The sequence below is a fragment of the Lontra canadensis genome, unplaced genomic scaffold, assembly GCF_010015895.1.
Source record: "Lontra canadensis isolate GAN:19392208 unplaced genomic scaffold, GSC_riverotter_1.0 scaffold16, whole genome shotgun sequence".
In the NCBI taxonomy this organism is placed as follows: Eukaryota; Metazoa; Chordata; class Mammalia; order Carnivora; family Mustelidae; genus Lontra; species Lontra canadensis.
Window position 1 is genome coordinate 15926234 of NW_022631010.1, and position 21705 is coordinate 15947938.

At 35.3% G+C, this 21705-nt stretch overlaps 1 protein-coding gene across 2 annotated transcripts in view; it reads right to left on the bottom strand.

Annotated features, from left to right (window-relative positions):
* Nucleotides 1-21705, bottom strand: part of ESF1 (ESF1 nucleolar pre-rRNA processing protein homolog) — a 66922-nt gene that overhangs the window by 34279 nt on the left and 10938 nt on the right. For both annotated transcript variants that reach the window (XM_032859200.1, XM_032859201.1), the window contains exons 7-9: nucleotides 20107-20221; nucleotides 18116-18263; nucleotides 12467-12628 (exon numbers count right to left, since the gene is read on the bottom strand). In XM_032859200.1, coding sequence (XP_032715091.1) covers nucleotides 12467-12628; nucleotides 18116-18263; nucleotides 20107-20221 — 425 coding nt within the window. The remainder of the gene's footprint in view (nucleotides 1-12466; nucleotides 12629-18115; nucleotides 18264-20106; nucleotides 20222-21705) is intronic.

Below are 21705 nucleotides of genomic sequence, written 5' to 3' on the forward strand. Positions count from 1 at the left end.
TAATAACAAAATCAAAGAAACACATCGACTATCATACAATAATAGTAGGGGACTTTAAAACTCCCCTCACTGAAATGGACAGATCATCCAAGCAAAAGATCAACAAGGAAATAAAGGCCTTAAATGACACACTGGACCAGATGGACATCACAGATATATTCAGAACATTTCATCCCAAAGCAACAGAATACACATTCTTCTCTAGTGCACATGGAACATTCTCCAGAATAGATCACATCCTTGGTTCTAAATCAGGTCTCAACCGGTATCAAAAGATTGGGATCATTCCCTGCATATTTTCAGACCACAATGCTCTGAAGCTAGAACTCAATCGCAAGAGGAAATTTGGAAAGAACCCAAATACATGGTGACTAAAGAATGAATGGGTCAACCAGGAAATTAAAGAAGAATTGAAAAAATTCATGGAAACAAATGATAATGAAAATACAACAGTTCAAAATCTGTGGGACACAACAAAGGCAGTCCTGAGAGGAAAATATATAGCGGTACAAGCCTTTCTCAAGAAACAAGAAAGGTCTCAGGTACACAACCTAACCCTACACCTAAAGGAGCTGGAGAAAGAACAAGAAAGAAACCCTAAACCCAGCAGGAGAAGAGAAATCCTAAAGATCAGAGCAGAAATCAATGAAATAGAAACCAAAAAAACAACAGAACAAATCAACGAAACTAGGAGCTGGTTCTTTGAAAGAATTAATAAGATTGATAAGCCCCTGGCCAGACTTATCAAAAAGAAAAGAGAAAGGACCCAAATCAATAAAATCATGAATGAAAGAGGAGAGATCACAACTAACACCCAAGAAATACAGACAATTATAAGAACATATTATGAGCAACTCTATGCCAACAAATTTGACAATCTGGAAGAAATGGATGCATTCCTAGAGACATATAAACTACCACAACTGCACCAGGAAGAAATAGAAAGCCTGAACAGACCCATAAACAGTAAGGAGATTGAAACAGTCATCAAAAATCTCCAAACAAACAAAAGCCCAGGGCCAGATGGCTTCCCGGGGGAATTCTACCAAACATTTAAAGAAGAACTAATTCCTATTCTCCTGAGACTGTTCCAAAAAATAGAAATGGAAGGAAAACTTCCAAACTTATTTTATGAGGCCAGCATCACCTTGATCCCCAAACCAGACAAGGATCCCATCAAAAAAGAGAACTACAGACCAATATCATTGATGAACACAGATGCAAAAATTCTCACCAAAATACTAGCCAATAGGATTCAACAGTACATTAAAAGGATTATTCACCACGACCAAGTGGGATTTATTCCAGGGCTGCAAGGTTGGTTCAACATCCGCAAATCAATCAATGTGATACAACACATTAATAAAAGAAAGAATAAGAACCATATGATACTCTCCATAGATGCTGAAAAAGCATTTGACAAAGTACAGCATCCCTTCCTGATCAAAACTCTTCAAAGTTTAGGGATAGAGGGCACATACCTCAATATTATCAAAGCCATCTATGAAAAACCCATCGCAAATATCATTCTCAATGGAGAAAAACTGAAAGCTTTTCCGCTAAGGTCAGGAACACGGCAGGGATGTCCGTTATCACCACTGCTATTCAACATAGTACTAGAAGTCCTAGACTCGGGGCGCCTGGGTGGCTCAGTGGGTTAGCCTCTGCCTTCAGCTCAGGTCATGATCCCAGGGTCCTGGGATCGAGCCCCGCATTGGGCTCTCTGCTCAGCAGGGAGCCTGCTTCCCTTCCTCTCCCTCTGCCTGTCTCTCTGCCTACTTGTGATCTTTGCCTTTCAAATAAATAAAATCTTTAAAAAAAAAAAAAAAAAAGAAGTCCTAGACTCAGCAATCAGACAACAAAAAGAAATTAAAGGCATCCAAATCGGCAAAGAAGAAGTCAAACTATCACTCTTCGCAGATGATATGATACTATATGTGGAAAACCCAAAAGACTCCACTCCAAAACTGCTAGAACTTGTACAGGAATTCAGTAAAGTGTCAGGATATAAAATCAATGCACAGAAATCAGTCGCATTTCTCTACACCAACAAGAAGACAGAAGAAAGAGAAATTAAGGAGTCCATCCCATTTACAATTGCACCCAAAACTATAAGATACCTAGGAATAAACCTAATCAAAGAGACTAAGAATCTATACACAGAAAACTATAAAGTACTCATGCAAGAAATTGAGGAAGACACAAAGAAATGGAAAAATGTTCCATGCTCCTGGATTGGAAGAATAAATATTGTGAAAATGTCTATGCTACTTAAAGCAATCTACACATTTAATGCAATTCCTATCAAAGTACCATCCATTTTTTTCAAAGAAATGGAACAAATAATCCTAAAATTTATATGGAACCAGAAAAGACCTCGAATAGCCAAAGGAATATTGAAAAAGAAAGCCAAAGTCGGTGGCATCACAATTCCGGACTTCAAGCTCTATTACAAAGCTGTCATCATCAAGACAGCATGGTACTGGCACAAAAACAGACACATAGATCAATGGAACAGAATAGAGAGCCCAGAAATAGACCCTCAACTCTATGGTCAACTAATCTTCGACAAAGCAGGAAAGAATGTCCAATGGAAAAAAGACAGCCTCTTCAATAAATGGTGTTGGGAAAATTGGACAGCCACATGCAGAAAAATGAAATTGGATCATTTCCTTACACCACACACGAAAATAGACTCAAAATGGATGAAGGACCTCAATGTGAGAAAGGAATCCATCCAAATCCTTGAGGAGAACACAGGCAGCAACCTCTTTGACCTCAGCCGCAGCAATATCTTCCTAGGAACATCGCCAAAGGCAAGGGAAGCAAGGGCAAAAATGAACTATTGGGATTTTATCAAGATCAAAAGCTTTTGCACAGCAAAGGAAACAGTTCACAAAACCAAAAGACAACTGACAGAATGGGAGAAGATATTTGCAAATGACATATCAGATAAAGGGCTAGTGTCCAGAATCTATAAAGAACTTAGCAAACTCAACAACCAAAGAACAAATAATCCAATCAAGAAATGGGCAGAAGACATGAACAGACATTTCCGCAAAGAAGACATCCAGATGGCCAACAGACACATGAAAAAGTGCTCCATATCACTCGGCATCAGGGAAATACAAATCAAAACCACAATGAGATACCACCTCACACCAGTCAGAATGGCTAAAATTAACAAGTCCGGAAATGACAGATGCTGGCGAGGATGCGGAGAGAGGGGAACCCTCCTACATTGTTGGTGGGAATGCAAGCTGGTGCAACCACTCTGGAAAACAGCATGGAGGTTCCTCAAAATGTTGAAAATAGAACTACCCTATGACCCAGCAATTGCACTGCTGGGTATTTACCCTAAAGATACAAACGTAGTGATCCGAAGGGGCACGTGCACCCGAATGTTTATAGCAGCAATGTCTACAATAGCCAAACTATGGAAAGAACCTAGATGTCCATCAACAGACGAATGGGTAAAGAAGATGTGGTATATATATACAATGGAATACTATGCAGCCATCAAAAGAAATGAAATCTTGCCATTTGCGACAACGTGGATGGAACTAGAGGGTATCATGCTTAGCGAAATAAGTCAAGCAGAGAAAGACAACTATCATATGATCTCCCTGATATGAGGGAGAGGAGATGCAACATGGGGGGTTAATGGGGTAGGAGAAGAGTAAATGAAACAAGTTGGGATTGGGAGGGAGACAAACCATAAGTGACTCTTAATCTCACAAAACAAACTGAGGGTTGCTGGGGGGAGGGGGGTGGGGTTATGGACATTGGGTAGGGTATGTGCTATGGTGAGTGCTGTGAAGTGTGTAAACCTGGAGATTCACAGACTTGTACCCCTGGGGGGAAAAAAATACATGTTTTTAAAAAAAAAAAAAACAAAAAACACCAGTGGAAGGCTGAAATGTCATTACATCCATATTGCATTTACCCAAATTTATTTCTGAGTGGTCCCAATTTAAAACAAATACTTCTTTTACCATTTTATAAATTGAAATAGATTATTCACATATTTTCTCATTTAGGAGGGGTAAGTGTTATCTTTTAGAAGAACAATTTTACTGTAATGTACTTTCATGTGTCAGAAAATTCATTTTTAGAATTCATATTGCTGCTAACGTATCCAGTTAAATGATTCTCAATATACTTCAATGTATCAAATCCTACCAAAATGAATCTCTTAAGTATAAAAATTAAATCTCTTTCCTGTCATGTTCATACTGTTAAACTATGTGGAACATTTAAAAAAGAAAGGAGAACAAAAGAAAAACAGAAAGCCATTTTTCAATAAAAGTTCAAAATTCCCCAGAAAAAAAAAAAAAAAGAAATTTCTTTTGCACAGTAAAAAGTTTCAGCTTATTACCTTACAAAACCCTTATAGTCAACCTATTAACTAGATGATTCAAGGAAGGAGCACATACCTAAGTTTTAAAGTTCTAGCCACTTCCCAGCTATGTACAAGATTCGAGAGTGCACTGTAAACTCAATTCTATCCCATCATCAAAATACAAAGCATACTGCAAATTTCACTGCTACTCTTTCTGATACTAGTCCTGTCATAATTCCTGGTGATTGCAATATCTACACAGACAATCCTTCTAACACCCTGGGCCTCCCAGTTCACTGACCTCCTCTTCTCCTATCACCCTGCACTCCATCTCATCTTAGAAACTTACTCCCAGAATCATAACTAGATCATGTCATAACCCAAAACTGCAGTCCCAATGATAACCTTAGTTTCAAGTATCCTATTCTTCAAACACTAGCTACCATCTTTCCATTTTATTCTAATATCCCAAGGCTAACAAGGCTAATCTTAGGTCTCATAGGGACCTACAATCCATCAGTCCTCTCATCTCTTCCCCATTCCTCACTCTCAATGTGCCCTCATTTTCCTCCTAACTCAACACAGATACCTTGGTCCATTATTACAAACAACCCCTTGCATATAACCTTCAATCCCCTTGCCCCTCTCTTTCTTGGTCATACTTGACAAATCTTCTACACTGATTTAATCCAACTCTCTCCTTACTCCCTGACTGTACATCATTAAATGTGGCTGAAGAAAAACATAATTATGTTGATTCATCTAACTTTACAAGAGCAAGAACTGCAAGTCCACTCTTATTGCTACTCAGCAATACTATTAAATTTCCTTCTTCACCACTTCTTAAACAACTATTTCATATCTTTTTTTTTTTTAATCTCTACCTCCTCCCCCATTCCTGCTCTCAGCTGATGACCTTCATGTTTCACTAACACAAGCAAACAGAAGAGTACTGCAAGCTCTCACTGCCATTTTTATACATTATTCTGTGACCATATTCTTTGGGTTCTTTCCTGTTACAATGGATGAAATGTCCATGTGCATGAACCAAAAGCCACTTCCTCCACTTGCATAAAAATATTACTACTCCTTTTGCCTACTTTAGAACAGTTATCTGCATCATGATTTCTTCTTATTGCTGGTGGATCACTCCCAGGAGCATGCTGTTATTTTCCCTATGTGAAAGAAAAATGCTTTCTTGATCTCATTTCTTCCTCCAGTTTCTTTTCCATTCCTCTGTGACCCATTACAGGAAAATGCCTCAAGATCTGTCAATCCATTAGTGCATGGTAACTTAAGAAAGGGGTGGATGCTAACTAATAAATGTAGGAGGAATGACAGAAAATCAGTATTTTGCAATGAATGGTGTAACAACTTGACTCAAGCAAGGATCATCAAAGAATGCCAATGGCGTGAGCTAAACTGTTGGGAAATAGACACCCCACTCACTAATTAACTCACCAATTACCAAAAACAAAATGTGTCTTTAATGGAAAAATGAGTCAGATACCTCCTTAACTGAGTGAGCAAAGTTAAAAGTGAAAATAATGGTACAAATTGACATCGGGGACCTCATGATGTGAGGCAATAGGAAATATACAATATCATATGGAGAATTCTTGCCCAAAATTCTTTATTGGAATTAACTGTAAGGAAACAGACAAATCTAGATTGTGGATATTCTATAAGCCACGACAGCAGACACTTTAAAGAAGTGACCATGAAAGAACTATAAAGAGCATTATTAGAATGAGTAAAATATCTATTATTGTATCAATATTAAATTCCCTTAGTGTGGTAACAGTACTGCACTAATGTAGATGACTGTCTTTGTTCTTGGGAGTTACATGTTGAAGTACTTTTTACGGATGAAGTGTCACAATGCCTGCAACTTCTGAGCATTCAAATATTTTAGAAAAGGGAGTTGTCTGTACTTATTCTCTCCAATTCCACTCCTCATTCTCTCTTGAATCCACATTAATCTTATCCCTTCTATTCCACCAAAACAGCTCAAAATCACTGTCGATCTCCACACCAATCATTCTTAGTCTATGTTTTACTGACCCATCTTCTCATTGAAATGCTTTCTTCACACTTGGATGTCTGGATACCCTACAGCACTGAATTTCCTCCTGTGGTTTTGGTAGCTTCTTCCCAGCCCTTTGGATAATGTATGTTTTACTCAACTTGTAAATGCTGGAGTGTTCCAGGGATCAGTTTTTGAACCTCTTTTCTTTTCTACCTATATTCATTCTTTTGGTGTTCTTCACTTTGAGAGACCTAGACAATGAAGATCCCCAAATTTACACCTCCAGTTCTGGCCTCTTTCCTAAACGCTTAATTATATATCCGAATGTCTCCTTGACATGCCTATTTTGATATCTAATAGGCATCTTAAATTAACATGTGTCCAAAAGAGAATTTTTGAGGTTCCTTTGCAAAACTATTCTACCCACGATGGTCATTATCTTAAGAGTACTACAATAGCCTTGTGACTGATTTCCTTATTTTGTCCTTACCTCCTACCATAATCTACTCTCAAGACAGCAGCCAGGGTGATCCTGTTAAAAAATAATTCAGATCAGCTCAAACCTCCAGTGGCTTATCATTTAACTCAGAGAAAAAGTTCAAGCCCTTAAAATAACCTAAAAGACCTTCATGATCTGGCTTCATGTTATCACTCTAACCTCTAACCAATTGTTCTTTCCTCCACTCACTCACTCCCACCACACTGTTCTCTCTTTGCTATTCCTTAAACAGGATAAGCTACAGCTTCAGGACTGTGTATTTACTATTTCCTCTGCTCTCACACTCTTCTCTGCATGTCTCACTTCCTGACCTCTACTAGTTTCTAGTCAAATATTTTTTTTATTAGACTCATTGGTCTCCCCTTCAATTGAACATAAGATTTATGAGGTCAAGGATTTATATTTTGTTCACAAAGTGTCTAGAATAGTTCCTGGCATTACTAGGTGCCTGATAAGTATTTAAAGGAAGGTTGGGCTCCTGAAGGATATTAAGGAAAAAAAAAAAAAAGACCAGATAATCTTTTACCAGCATCTATTAAACCAAAGATAACTAGTCTCTCATATCTAGTCTCTTTTAAGATTATAAACAAAGAAACATGTCATTATTCATATTCTGGATGGAATTTCAAAGATATTATTTATATGTATCTTGTATTAGCTACAAAAAACTGTTAGCTTGAACTATTAACATAAGAGAAGTTATTTAATATATGAGATAAAACTGAATATCCTTTATTTGTAGGTATGTTACAAATTCCCTAATGAGGCACATTCACCGATGAAGGCCCGACGTACATCACCTTATCTATTTATCAAAGTAAGTCAGCCAGGATATCTTTTCAGCAACACACTAAGATAGAAAATATTATTCTACAAACATCAAAATACTGAATTAGGACTTTATTTAAAAATGTTATAATTCGAGGCACCTGGGTGTCTCAGTGGGTTAAGCCTCTGCCTTCAGCTCAGATCATGATCTCAGGGTCCTGAAATCGAGTCCCTCATCGGACTCTCTACTTGGAAGGGAGCCTGCTTCCCTCTCTCTCTTTGCCTGCTTCTCTGCCTACTTGTGATCTCTCTCTCTGTGTCAAATAAAATCTTTTAAAAAAATGTTATAATTCAACATTTTTACTTATTTATAATCTTAACTAATGTGATTATATGATCACATTTCTATAGGGAACTAGAATATCAACAGAAAGGCTAGTTTGTTATACACCTATATACCTATTATCTGCCTCCTTTAATATTCTACCTTTAAGGAGTTAAACTCCTGATGTTACTTTAGCATATAACCCAACATAAAAAGATAAGTTTAAATAGTCTGAACTAAAATTCCTTTTAAAAATCCAACCAAACCAAAGCATATTCCAACAAGTGTTAGTGATTAAGGGTACTTATTTTTCTGAAGAGCTTAATATTTTGGAAATGAAGCCACAGAGAAACCGATGAATGATGTAGTATAATCTCATACTGACCCTTTGTGGTTTACTGAAGTATAGCATTGTAAAAAGTCCCAAGGTTCAGGGTAATTGTTATAGGGAACATACATTCTGTCAGACACAAATTCACCAAATACACATATGACATGAATCATACTCTAGCTTATTAGGTACCTTTATAAACATCTCAGATTCAGCAAGAAAGGTATTAATCAGTGCCACTTTCCAAACAGAGATCCTGAAAGATTAGCTCATTTATGTCATTTAACGTGTAGTATATAACAGACCCTTAACATTACACACATACATGCACATACATAGTTGTGTTCATGTATATACCAAAGATCCACAGATAGCGATACCCTAACTGAGGCCTTCAAAAATACTATGGTTGAAGACTTACAAAATGCACTATGTATCAGAATATCAATTTTCCTTCATTCGATTAGCCGTAAAAAAAAAAAAATTCCCAATTAAGTCCATGAAACTGGCACTTCTACCTATTGTTGAAGGCATTATAAGCTAGTACAACCCTTTTGCAAAGCAATTTGGCACTAATATCAAGACACAAAAGTGTTCATGCTTTTTCCGAGTAATTCCATTTCTGGGAAGCTATCCTATAATAATAATTCAAAATATGGAAAAAGCTATAGATTATTTATAACATCCTAGATGCTTGGCATCTGAGATTTAACATTTGAGGTTTTAACACTGGTAGTTTTAACAGCTTGTGAGAGAACCACAGGTTGATCCACAGCATATGTCAAGTTGCTATGTGAATGAGGAAGTCACAAAACTAACTACTGAGTGAGCCTGATTGCCAGCATTAGTTTTTCCCTGTGGTCTGACTGTTCTCTATATGCACAGACATTTCTGAAACGGAGAAGGGAGAGGATGGCCAACTTTGTTTAAAAAAAAAAAAAAAAGCCCTAAAATAGCAAGTCAGTTACTTTGCAGGTGATGATGTGAAGAGTCTAAGAAAATACTGTTATTTGGGGGCACCTGGGTGGCTCAGTGGGTCAAGCCTCTGCCTTCAGCTCAGATCATGATCTCAGGGTCCTACGATCGAGCCCCACATTGGGCTCTCTGCTCAGGGGGTATCCTGCTTCCCCCCACCTCTGCGTAAGGATCTGCCTACTTGTGATCTCTCTCTGTCAAATAAATAAAATCTTTAAAAAGAAAAGAAAATACTGATATTTGTGGGTTTGAGATCACTAATGGCCTTTAGTCACATTTCTTCCCAACAACCATAAGTCTATAGCAATGAAAGATTAGAAATATGATTAAGTATTCAACAATAGAGAAATGATAAATTAAATCAATCCAACTAATCATTCAGTGGGTAAATTAGGGTAGTGGAATAATAGATGATAATTTCTCATTTTCAAAATATTTTCTGTGACAATATTGTATCTGGAAATTAAAGTCAAGATAAAAAATGTACTGCTAAATAGAAAAGGGAACAGTTCACAATTCATTTCAGGAATGAAACCAAAAACCAAGGACACTGCAAGAAACAAAAACTATAAACAAATACTCTTCATTTTACACAGGTGCAAATATCTTTAACAAAATATTACTAAATTGAATCCAGGAGCATATAAAAAATGTAGTATACCACGACCAAGTGAGGTTTATCCCAGGAAAACTGTATTGCTTATATCTTCCAGTTATAAATACAAGTATAACTATCACTTTATATTTTCCATATATAACTGTATTACCATAGACAAAGGTTTGACCTGGTTCACTTGACAAAGCTGAAATATTTGTTATAAAACTTCTCAATCAAGTTTATTATAAATCTGCCTTCTCGGTCAAGTGAATACTTCAATTTAAGTGTTTATTTAAGGGACACTTGGGTGGTTCAGTTAGTTGGGTGTCTGCCTTCGGCTGAGGTCATTATCCCAGGGTCCTGGGATCCAGCCCTGCATCAGGCTCTCTGCTCAGCGGGGAGCCTGCTTCTTTCTCTCCCTCTGCCTGCTATTCCCCTGCTTGTGCTCTCTCTGTCAAATGAATCTTTTTTTTTTAAAGTTTCATTTAAATTATCTTCATTTGGGGGCATCTGGGTGGCTGAGTCAGTTCAGGGTCCGACTCTTGGTTTTGGCTCAGGTCGTAGTCATGGGATTGAGCCCTGCTAGGGCTTTGCGTTCAGCAGGGAAACTGCTTAAGGTTTTTGCTCTCCCTCTTCATCTCCCTCTCTATGTGTCAGCACACAAGTGCACAAGTGCACTCTCTCTCTCTCTGTCTCTCTCTCTCTCTCAAAAATAAATAAATAAATAAATAAATCTTTAAAAAAAATCTTAATTCATTGAGCTCATTCTAAGATTAAACTGCAGTTACAACCTATGTGACTTAAAAAAAAAGAATTCAACATTCCTTGGAATCATAAAGTAAAGAACTTCAAGTAAAATATGGCTTCACAAATATCCCTAGGTGATATGGTAGTATCACTCTATTAAGAGACTTACGGAAAAGGGCATCCAACCACTTAAAGTAGCATCTTTGATTTTTTGCTGGACAATTCTAATGATGAAGAGAACTCCTCTTTATATTACGCTAAACTTTATTTTCCTTCAAATTTGATTTACCAGCAAAAATACTGATTTCTGAAGTATTAAGAGTAATGAAGTCTTCATTAATATATTCATTCTGCAAGTACTTGAAAATAATTAATAAGTCACTTTTTAGACTTTTCCTCTCCAGGCTAAACTGAATTCTCCCAACCATCGTTCAGATGATAACACTACTAAATTTCATTTTTTCTTACCACCACTTCCTGCAGAAGACAAATGTTTAAAAGAAATGGACTACAACATAGTACCACCTTCCTACAGGAATACGCAGGGGATGACTCCACTCTACAAAATTTATTACAATAGTCAATCAACTCTCAAATATCAAAATATGCCCACAAATAAAAATCTTATGCAAACATTTTATTCCCAGTGAATAAACATACTAGTTGTAAAAAAAAAAAAAAAGATATAACTGAAAATAGAACACTTAATTTTTAGCAATGATATTCTTACAAGTTGTTAGTATTCTTTCATCTAGAGATGAATTATGCCAAAAGAACTGAATCTTGGTAAAAAATTCTACCTAGCTTTAAATAATATACATGTATGTTGTACACTGGAAGCGAATATAACACCGTATGTTATCTATACTGAAATTTTAAAAAAAAGATATACATATATGTAAACAGCAGTAATCTTCAAAACCAATACTGGTTCCAAGGGTACATGCTGCTTTGCTCAGGTTGCTAAAAAAATGGGTATCCTAGAAAACAACCCTCATTTATAGTAGCTTTTTTCTTTGCTTAGCTTTGACATGGTTTTAATTAGTATTGTACCACTTTAAAAAAAGTTTGTGGAGCCCTTCAAGGCAGTTATAAAAATCACTTATGATGCTGTATTTCTTTGACTCTTCACAGCAAAACTGAGATGGAAAACAATGTATTACATATTTTGTGCTAGTGAAACCTTGGTAATTAAGGATTAGTAGGAGTTATGGGAGAAAAGTTCACTTATGAATTACACATTTAAAAAAGATGTTTAGGGGCACCTGGGTGGCTCAGTGTGTTAAAGCCTCTGCCTTCGGCTCAGGTCATGGTCCCAGGGTCCTGGGATCGAGCCCCACGTCGGGCTCTCTGCTCGGCAGGAAGCCTGCTTCCCTTCCTCTCTCTCTGCCTGCCTCTCTGCCTACTTGTGATCTCTGTCTGTCAAATAAATAAATAAAATCTTTAAATAAATAAATAAATAAATAAAATAAAAAAAATAAAAAAGATGTTTAACGATCTTAGAATGCATGGTGCCTGGATTCAAGTCTGTATATACTGAGCATACTGGAATCAAACCTAGGAAAGTTCTACCTTCATAAGTAGACAGAAATAATTTGTAGTTAGTAAATCAAAGAAACCAATCAAGAATAAAGTGCCAAGAGTCTAAAACACTAGTCCTTAAGGGAATTAAATGATGTATGCAATTACCATGTTATTCCAAATACCAAAATATTTCCGGCAAATAAGATTTTTTTTTTTTTAAGGCTTATGTTTCCAAGAGTTAATATTCTTTTCCTTCATATCTAAAATGCACTCAACATCTTGAAATGAAGAAAAACAAGTGAACATTTAATGAATACCTAATTCTTACCTGGAACCCACTTAATTTCCATTTCCATATTATTTTCTTTGCCTTTCTTTTCTTTTTCTTGAATAACCTGCAAGAGCTGCCTGTATTTAGCAATTTGTTCTTCATCATCCTTCTGACTTTTCTTTGTTTTCCCCTCTTCTTCCACACTGACTTTATCATCACCTAATAAAAAAATAAATTTCAGTTAATACACAGAAATAATTGACTTTTAAATCCATTATTTAAATTTCAGTCACTACAGCACCTTCTAAAAGTTGTTGTCAGATAAAATGCAACAACAGAATACCAAAATCAGATAAACATTTAAAAAAAAAAGATTTTATTTATTTATTTGGCAGAGAAAGTGATAGCGAGAGAGGGAACAGAAGCAGGGGGAGTGGGAGAGGGAGAGGCAGGCCTCCTGCTGCAGGGAGTCCAATGTGGGGCTCAATCCCAGGACTCTGGGATCATGACCCGAACGGAATCGAAGGCAGACACTTAACAACTGAGCCACCCAGGCGCCCCTCAGACAAACTTAATATTAAATGAATTAGATGAAAGCATTTGGTGTTGTTTATAATAAAAATCAACTGCAATGTAAGTTAGCCCTGTCTAAGCAGGATATTGGGACTCTCCCTTTTTATTAAAATTCATGTTTTAAAATAATTTACTAAATATGCAACATCCTTGGACTCTCTCTTCCCTATAAACAAGACAGGGGAAATAGCATTTTATCCCTCTTTATGTCTTCTACCACCTGCACACTGGCTTTAAAATGTTACGGTCACTAAAAGGAAGCTGAATATTGTTGGGATGCATTTGGTACATGGATTTAACTATTTATGCTCAGAAGGCAGATAAAGGAAGCGCCATGAAATCCAAAACAAACAATTATGAATCTTTTCCATTTGATGGTGAATAAAAGTATGCTTACTCTCAGGAAGTAATCAATACACTGAGAATAAAAGTGAATAAATTAGAAATTAAATCAACTAATATCCCTGTGAGGAAAAATATCCACATTGCCATTTCCTAATTTTATAAAAAATAATCAGAATACAAAGGAACAATATAAAATTCATGGCCAACAAATACCGAAGAAAACTAATACGTGAAAAGTTTGTTTGTTCTGTATTTCCACTGTAATTTTCCAAGTCAAAAACATAAATTGAGAACCTGGGTTTTAATGCAAAACATACAGACTTATTGAATTGACTAAACGTCCCTGGTAGAGGAAAATTTAGAAGCAGCATAATGAAGACCCTCTCCTCTATAAGCTATGGCTAACTGGTCACTAAAAATGTCTAACATCATTAAGCATTTAGCTTTCAAACATCAATGTTAAGATTGTCCTTACATCTTAAAAAAGGTGACATGGAAAAAGCACTGGTTAAGTAAACGTTTTCATGGTTTTTTTTCCTCTAAATGAATAAAAAAATAGTCCAGGACATTCTTTCCATCCTATCACACTTTTATATTTTCACTCAAACAGCTGAAATTCATTTTTTTCCTGTTTGTGCTTTATGCCACAAAAATAATGTTGGATGGAATTCTGTCATGTATCCCATAATTCAATGGATAAAACATCAGGAACACATTAACAAAATGGCAATGTATTTCTTTCTATTAAAAGCTTACTTCTGAAAACATAATTAGAAGCAAGCTCCTTCCAGGTTGAAATTTTAGTGGTAAGTCTCTGATGGCCTACTTTAAATTGATTTTTTCCAGTACTAAAATTTTACTTTCTGAAGCTCTAAAATGTGGGGTAACTCATGTATGTCTGTTTTTTTCCAATTCAAAGACAATAATTTGTGAAAGCCTTACTACTATATAAGGAATGAAAAAAAAATCCAACGGTTGGAAGCCCTGCAACCGATCTTTTATAAACACTGGGAACATCTACTAACTTCAACGCATTCAAATATTCTAATGTATCTATCAGGGGCACTAAATTATAGATTAAAGTAAGCTGGCAATCAATTAAAATACTGAAGAAAAATCCATGCTTTTAAAACTTAATGAGTAGTGTATGTCAAACAAAAAGCCATTAATTCTTAAAGTTTTAGAAATAAAAATATTTGATATGGGATAGTACGCTAAGCACTTTATGAACATTAACTCAATCTTTCCAACCATGAGCCAGGTACTATTATTATCCTCATTTCATAGCTATGAAAAGAAAAGCACAAGGGCTTAGGAAACCTAATCTATATAACTCTATTATGTGGTAAACTCAGGCTTTGAAACCAGAGGGCCCAAGATCTTAAGAATATATTGACAAATTAATACATTTTTGTCCAAATGCCAATAATGTCATTTTAAAATATGTATCAGTTCTCCCAAACCAATCAAAGAAAACTGTTAACATACAACCACTCTTCACAAATATACATATTCTCTTCTTTCCTTTAATCTAGAGCTAATGAAGAAAAACTAACCGGAATTTTCAGAAAGTGCTAAATGACCATATAAGCATTATGAATAAAAAGAATATATAGATAAATAAGTATATATATTACAAAGGCTATCTGAAAAAGGGCTTAGCTCTTCTGGGCACACTAGAAATAAAATGGTCACTCAATTGTTTGGAAAGCCAAAACATTAACAAGCAACAGCCACCGAGGCCTTAAAATAAATGAGAAGGCTTTTGTGCCCATAACTACTCCTGCAAATCATACTTTTTCAAAGACTATTAAATACCTAAGAAATTATGTGGTTTTATTAATATGAGATGTCTGAACAAAGAAACTAGAATGATTAAGCATGATTTTCCATTTCATGTGTAAAGCATAGTTCAAGAGTAGCACTTTATGAAAAACTCAGAAAATGAAGCAGTGTCTTCAGTAGTTTAAAGAAATGATGACAGGCCAATCACAGGACCTAAAAAAGTTAAGAATTAGTGGTCCTATGTTAATACTAAAGAAGAATTTAATTTGATGTTCAGGTCACAAAAATAACACATATAAAAAACCAAAACCAAAAGACAGCTATGAAAAATATTAAGCTATAAATAAAAGCAAGAATATTCATGACTGCTAATTTAAAATACTTATGCTTAACATTTATGGTATTCATTGTCAGCACTAAACCTCTTAATACAATTTTGCATGACTGGGAATTCGATCAGATAAATAAATGAAGATGTGAATATATCAGGGAGACAGCATCAACCAAAATCTGATTAAGAAATTACAATTAAGTAACCATTTCCAAACAGAGCCATACTACATACAGGAAAAAAGTTTTTTTTTGGTTCTATTTTTTTAAAATGAGTTATTTTAAGCAATTAGCATATACAATTAGAAAATATGCTATTGAACATTTCAATCATCAAAACAAAATTTTAAATAAAACAGATAATTTGAGAACTTCTGCTTCTATTCATGGCAAGCTAGACACTTCAGACCAATCTTTTCACCAAGCATATCAAGTCGGATGAAATATTTTTAAAATCATCAAGGGGTTTAAAAAAAGAAAAAAAAAAACCTTCAAAGAACTGATAAATTAGTAAAAAATTACCGACTCAAAATCAAGAAGGGAGTACCAGGGAGTTGATCCTATATTCAAGATTTATTTTTTTCCTGAGAACATTTACTGATCCACAGAAGAAACAGCTATAAAACTGAAAACTATAAAAACTATAAAACTAAACTAGTTTTGGCAGCCTGGCAGGGCCAAGAGGACAAATGTTACCAGAGAAGAGACGACAACTACTATGTCCACCTTAAGCAGGGACCCAGAAGGATAAACAATTAGGGTAGAAGCCAACCAGAAGTAAACCAGCCTTCATGAAGACTTGCATCACTCACAAAGTCCCAGGAACCTGCAGCCTTAAACCTTTGGAGTAGTAATCCTAGAATGACCACAGTAAATGAAAGTTTTGTCTGATCAGATACTCATCTCAACTATCAAATTAGCACACAAAGTTAACCATGTACACAAATAAACAAAGGAGAAATATCTTATAAAGTAACAAAAAATGAACCCCAAAAGACTTAAAATACTGAAATTATCACACATGGACTACAAAAACATGCTTATACTATTTACAGAGATAAGGATTAAAAATATCTGCAATGAATAGAAAATTATAAAAAGTGTTATTACTGATTTGAAAAATAGCCAAATAGGACTTTACAAACAGGAAAAATACAATAACCAAAATTAGGAACTCAATGGATAGGTCTATCAACAGATTTAACATTGCTGAAAAGCAAATTAATGAACTGGAAGATAGGTCAAAAGAAAATATCCCAGAACACAGCAGAAAGACAAGAGATTAAGAAACCTATGACAGTAGCAAGATGGAAGTCATACTGGAAAGAAATAATATATATACTTACTTGGAATCCCAGGACAGGTTAGAAGAAATATGTAATTAGATAATGGCTGAGAAAATTCCAAAACTGATGAAAGATACCATGACACAAATGCAAGAAACCCAACAACCCCCAAGCACATGAATAAAAAGAAATCTATTATCGTAGTAAAACTGTAGAAAGACCAAAAAAAGAAAAAAAAAATTTTAAAGCAGTCAAAAGAAAAAAGAAAATTCAGAAATTCAGATAATTTTCAAAAGACTGAAAAAAAGACAATCGACTTCTCAAAAACAACAATGAAACTACAAGGCTGTAGGATATTATCATCAGTGTGGGGATGGAGAGGACCTCCCACCTACAATTTTTTGCGTGTGGAAGTATGTTTCACAGATGAAAGCAAAATAAGGATATTTTTATACTAAAACTCAAGAGAGTTTGACACCAGCAAATACTACCAGAACTTATCAAGGATATACATAAGGTAGAATGAAAATGATCCTAGATGTAAGTGTGAGATTTAAGAAAGTAGAGGAAATGTGGGTAAATGGAAATAAGGGTAGTTTAAATATTAACAACTCATAGGACTTACAAAAAACCAGAATTACAATACATAGGATAGGATGAGAGTTGTTTTAAGATTCCCTGTATTATCTAGGAGGGTAAAAATATTAATTACTATTAGACCTTAACAAATTAAGAATGCAAGTCACAATTTCTAGGATAATCACTAACTGGACAGAAACAGTTTACCTTCTAAACTATTCGAAGAGAAATGGATATAAAAATATTCAATCAACTGGGGCACCTGGGTGGCACAGTTTGTTAAGGATCCAGCTCTCCGTTTCGGCTCTGGTCATGATCTCAGGCCTGTGATAAGTCTGCTTGGGATTCTCTCTCCCTCTCCCTCTGTCCCTCCCACTTGTGCACTCTATCCAAAATAAATAAATAAATCTTAAAAAAATAATCCGTCAATCCAAAAGAAGCTCTTAGTTAAAAAAAAAAAAAAGAAGGAGGGGTAATAAGGCATTTTACTAGTTTGTTAAGAGACTGCAAAACTATATGAATTAGGACAAATGTAAAAGGCCAGGCTTTTTTTGTTTGGTACAGTTTTAAACAAAATGTTCATGGTTAAAGAAATCCAGGCTAAAAAAATACCTCTAAATAAAAAATTTCAAATACTATCTGCTGGTATATATAACACTATACATGGGAGTATGCTTTGCAGACAGCTTAAGAATTAGCTTGGCACTCCCTTTTAAGCTACAACCAAAGACATATTTCCATTAACAAGTCTAGATTAGGCACAGTCTAAACGCTTACAAATGTAAAATATCAAAAGATTAACAAGTACCCTGTAGCTCCTCTTCTATCTCTTCTTCATCCTCACTAGAGGAAGCTAAATAGGCTTGAAAATCCATGTCCAAAAGCTCTTCCTTTTTAAACTTCCTGTTGAGTGTTGTAATTCTTTCATGATCTGTCTCATCCCACGTGATCTCCACCTTTACCAATAAAACAAACATAAAAACAGAAGTGTCGGTAACTCTTACTCACAGAATATTTATCACTACTGTGGATGTAAGCTAAAAAAGACATGCTAAAACAAATAATGACATGCATAACAAAGTATTTTACTTATGAAAGAGGAACCATATCCATTAACCTGTACCTTTTCCTTCCTAACTCTCTGCTATATGCAAGCTATTCTAATATTAGGAGTAAAAATTCAACTAATTGTAGGAAAAAGAAATAAAATGCACAGTGAAAAAGTTAACATTATGAATCAACAAAAACATGTTTTTCACCTGGAGTTCCAAGTTTTTCAGGAGGTCTACAAACTACACAAAATCTATTCATAAAGCTTTCAACAGAATTTCAGTAGGGTCTCTTTTCCAAAAAAAGATTAAGAGCCACTGATAAGAAAGGCATGTACTGGTTGGAAGTACGGTAAATCCCCATGATACAGAAATTCATCTACAGCATGACTGGTTTGGCTCCTGTCCTCCCTGCTGCCCCCATTCTCAGACAGGGTCTTGTCAGAAGTTTTAGCTTCATCACAGGGTAGGTCCCCTACCCTTGTTTTTTTTTTTCCTCAGCCTAATCTCCTCAGATAAGGACAACAAAATGGGTACCAATTAACAAAGGGAATCTTTAAGATAGCTGTCATTACCTTAGAAGTTCTGATTAGTCAGTTATATTATCCCTATTCTGATAATTTGTCAGAGTGATAACCATAAAACTGCTGCTGGAACTGGATGTCTATATGTGGATGGTATGGCCGGACCCTAGAATTCCAGAATGGCTGTCTGGACAGACTTGCCTCGGTCATTTTTCAGTCTGGAAAATAACCTGGCCCTATATTTTATGTTACTGAAGCTTTTAAACGTCACTTATTGCATAACAGTGGGTTTTTCCCATACTCAGTAACTAAACAAGGCCAAACAGTACCCAACATAGTATGCAGGTGACAGATACGGTAGCTTTCTCTACCACCAGCCTATTCTCAGAAAAGCACAGTGGTCTGTCACAGAAAAAGCAATAGGAAACCTGTGTGGTTCCTGCAGAGTCTATCCATGGGCAGGTTTATGGTGGGGGTAGGGGAAAGGAGAAGAGAGAAGGTAGGCAGCTAAGTAACAAATCAATTCAATAGAAATCTTCTGGCTCTTCATTACTAAGCAATAATGTGATATCTAATAGTCCTGAATTATCCTACTTCAATTGTTTTTATAATTTTAGACTGTATTTGCAAAAAAAAATGTGTTCCTATTTAAAATTTCCACTGGTTTTTACCGTGATTTGAGGTTATTTATTACCTCCCTCCCCCTCCTCAGGATATTAATAACTGACATATTACTTATTAAAAGAATTTAACTGAATAAGAATATATGGGAAAGATAGAGGAAAAAAGAAACATTTGCAGGTATTGACTCAAGCTTAAAAGGGTAAAAAAATCTGAAAATAGGTTCAAACAGATGTGGTAGATAAAAATGCAAATACACTTTTGTCTCACTTCTATTTGTATTTGTGCATTAAAATTTTGAATACTTCCCATTTCTGAAGATGCTATAAGTAAATAATACACAAATTCTTTTTTGAAAGCAAGAGTCCAGCTATACATTTTTAAAAGTTAAGAGATACCGTTGAGGGGCACCTGGGTGGCTCAGTGGGTTAAAGCCTCTGCTTTCGGCTCAGGTCATGATCCCAGGGTCCTGGGATCGAGCCCCGTATCAGGCTCTCTGCTCAGCAGGGAGCCTGCTTCTTCCTCTCTCTCTGCCTGCCTCTCTGCCTGCTTGTGATCTCTCTGTCAAATAAATAAATAAAATCTTAAAAAAAAAAAAGAGATACCGTTGATGTTCCCATTGCAGCAGATGTGAAATATTTTGGTTTATATGCTGTTAAATCCACTTCTGAGGCTACGTCCTTGGGCTCATCATCAAAAGTAGTATCATCTGGTATAAACCTAAGAAGCAAAGAAAAAATAAATTTATTTAAACATATGCTGTAGTGATAAACTACAACAGATAAACTAAACCAGAGTTTAGGTTCTCTTCTAATTAGTTATAGTTTATATATGCATACCATAAAAGTTTCTATAGAACACATATGTAGATGGGGCAAACTATGTTAGAAATAACCTTGGCACAAAATTTCTGAAATTCGTGAACTATAAATCTCTAATTCCACTAAATTTGAGTGAACTCTGTGGGCAGAAGCCCTGTGCTGGGAGTCAGTTAATATGAGTCAGGTGCAAACACACATGGGTCCCTCATGTTTCAAAAAGACCTAGACTCCTACACAGTATTCATTTGCTATATGATATGCTGAAGATGAAATAGAATTAGTAGTAGATAAGTGTTCTGAATGTAAAGTATCAGACACATAAGGTGTCACTGAAAATAAGAAAAACGCTTAAGGTTGATTTTTTATGACTAAAAAATCTTCATAATCTTATCTTACAAAGATAATTTATGATTATTTTCACAAATTATTAGCTGTTAGATATAAATTAACCACTGTAATTGTCTGACAATGCTTAAGCTTCAGGCTAAAACATAGGGTGAAAAACCCTATGGTTAATATATTGGGTTTTGTAATTTATATAAGGAGATTTTGGTTCCATACACACAAAAGGCATCTGCTCTATTATCCACCAAAAATTATTCTAGGGGGAAGAAACAGGTAACTAAGGCTCATTAGGTTTACAAAATATCCTTCTCCAGTAATACTTTTACAAAGACTAGAAGAAAAATATCTGAAATCAATATTTTTAAGTGTTATTAATATGCATGCATTTATATTTTGGGGCAGATGAAACAAAGTTTCTAGATAATTGGATGGTAGCAGAAAACTCAACTTTCTTTTCTGATGTTATGTTTAACAAAATAAAACAGGGAATGTAATTTTTTTCCATGCTCATTGATCTTATTTTCTAGGCCTGCCAGAGCTTATTCTAACTATCCTTATTCTATCCTTATTCCAAAAAGGAAGCAGAACAAAATGATCCTGAAAAGAACATGTTAACATGAATTCATGAAACCCAAGGAGTTTGACATTCTAACAAATGTTTGGTACCTACTATTTAAACACTCAAAATAAGTACCTCCTATTGAAATTGTTAAAAGAAGAGAAAGAAATACTTGTCTGATGAGATAAGCCCTTCTTGTTATAAATGCCAGTGTACTAAAATCTTACCTTAAATTATCAATTAAAAAACTTTTATTTGTATTTTTATACCAGTCCAAATGCCTTTGAAATATGAAAGCCAGGGACTATGAAATGATGCATTTTTTTCCCCCAGAAATATTTCATTTTGAGAACAAAGCCTCTTACAAACTTGGAAACAAAGAACTGATTTCTATTCCAAGTGTCACAGGAGAATGATTTACTGGGTTCAAAAACATGAGGCTAAAGAAAAAATGGTATAGTAGTTCAGATTCCCGTTTC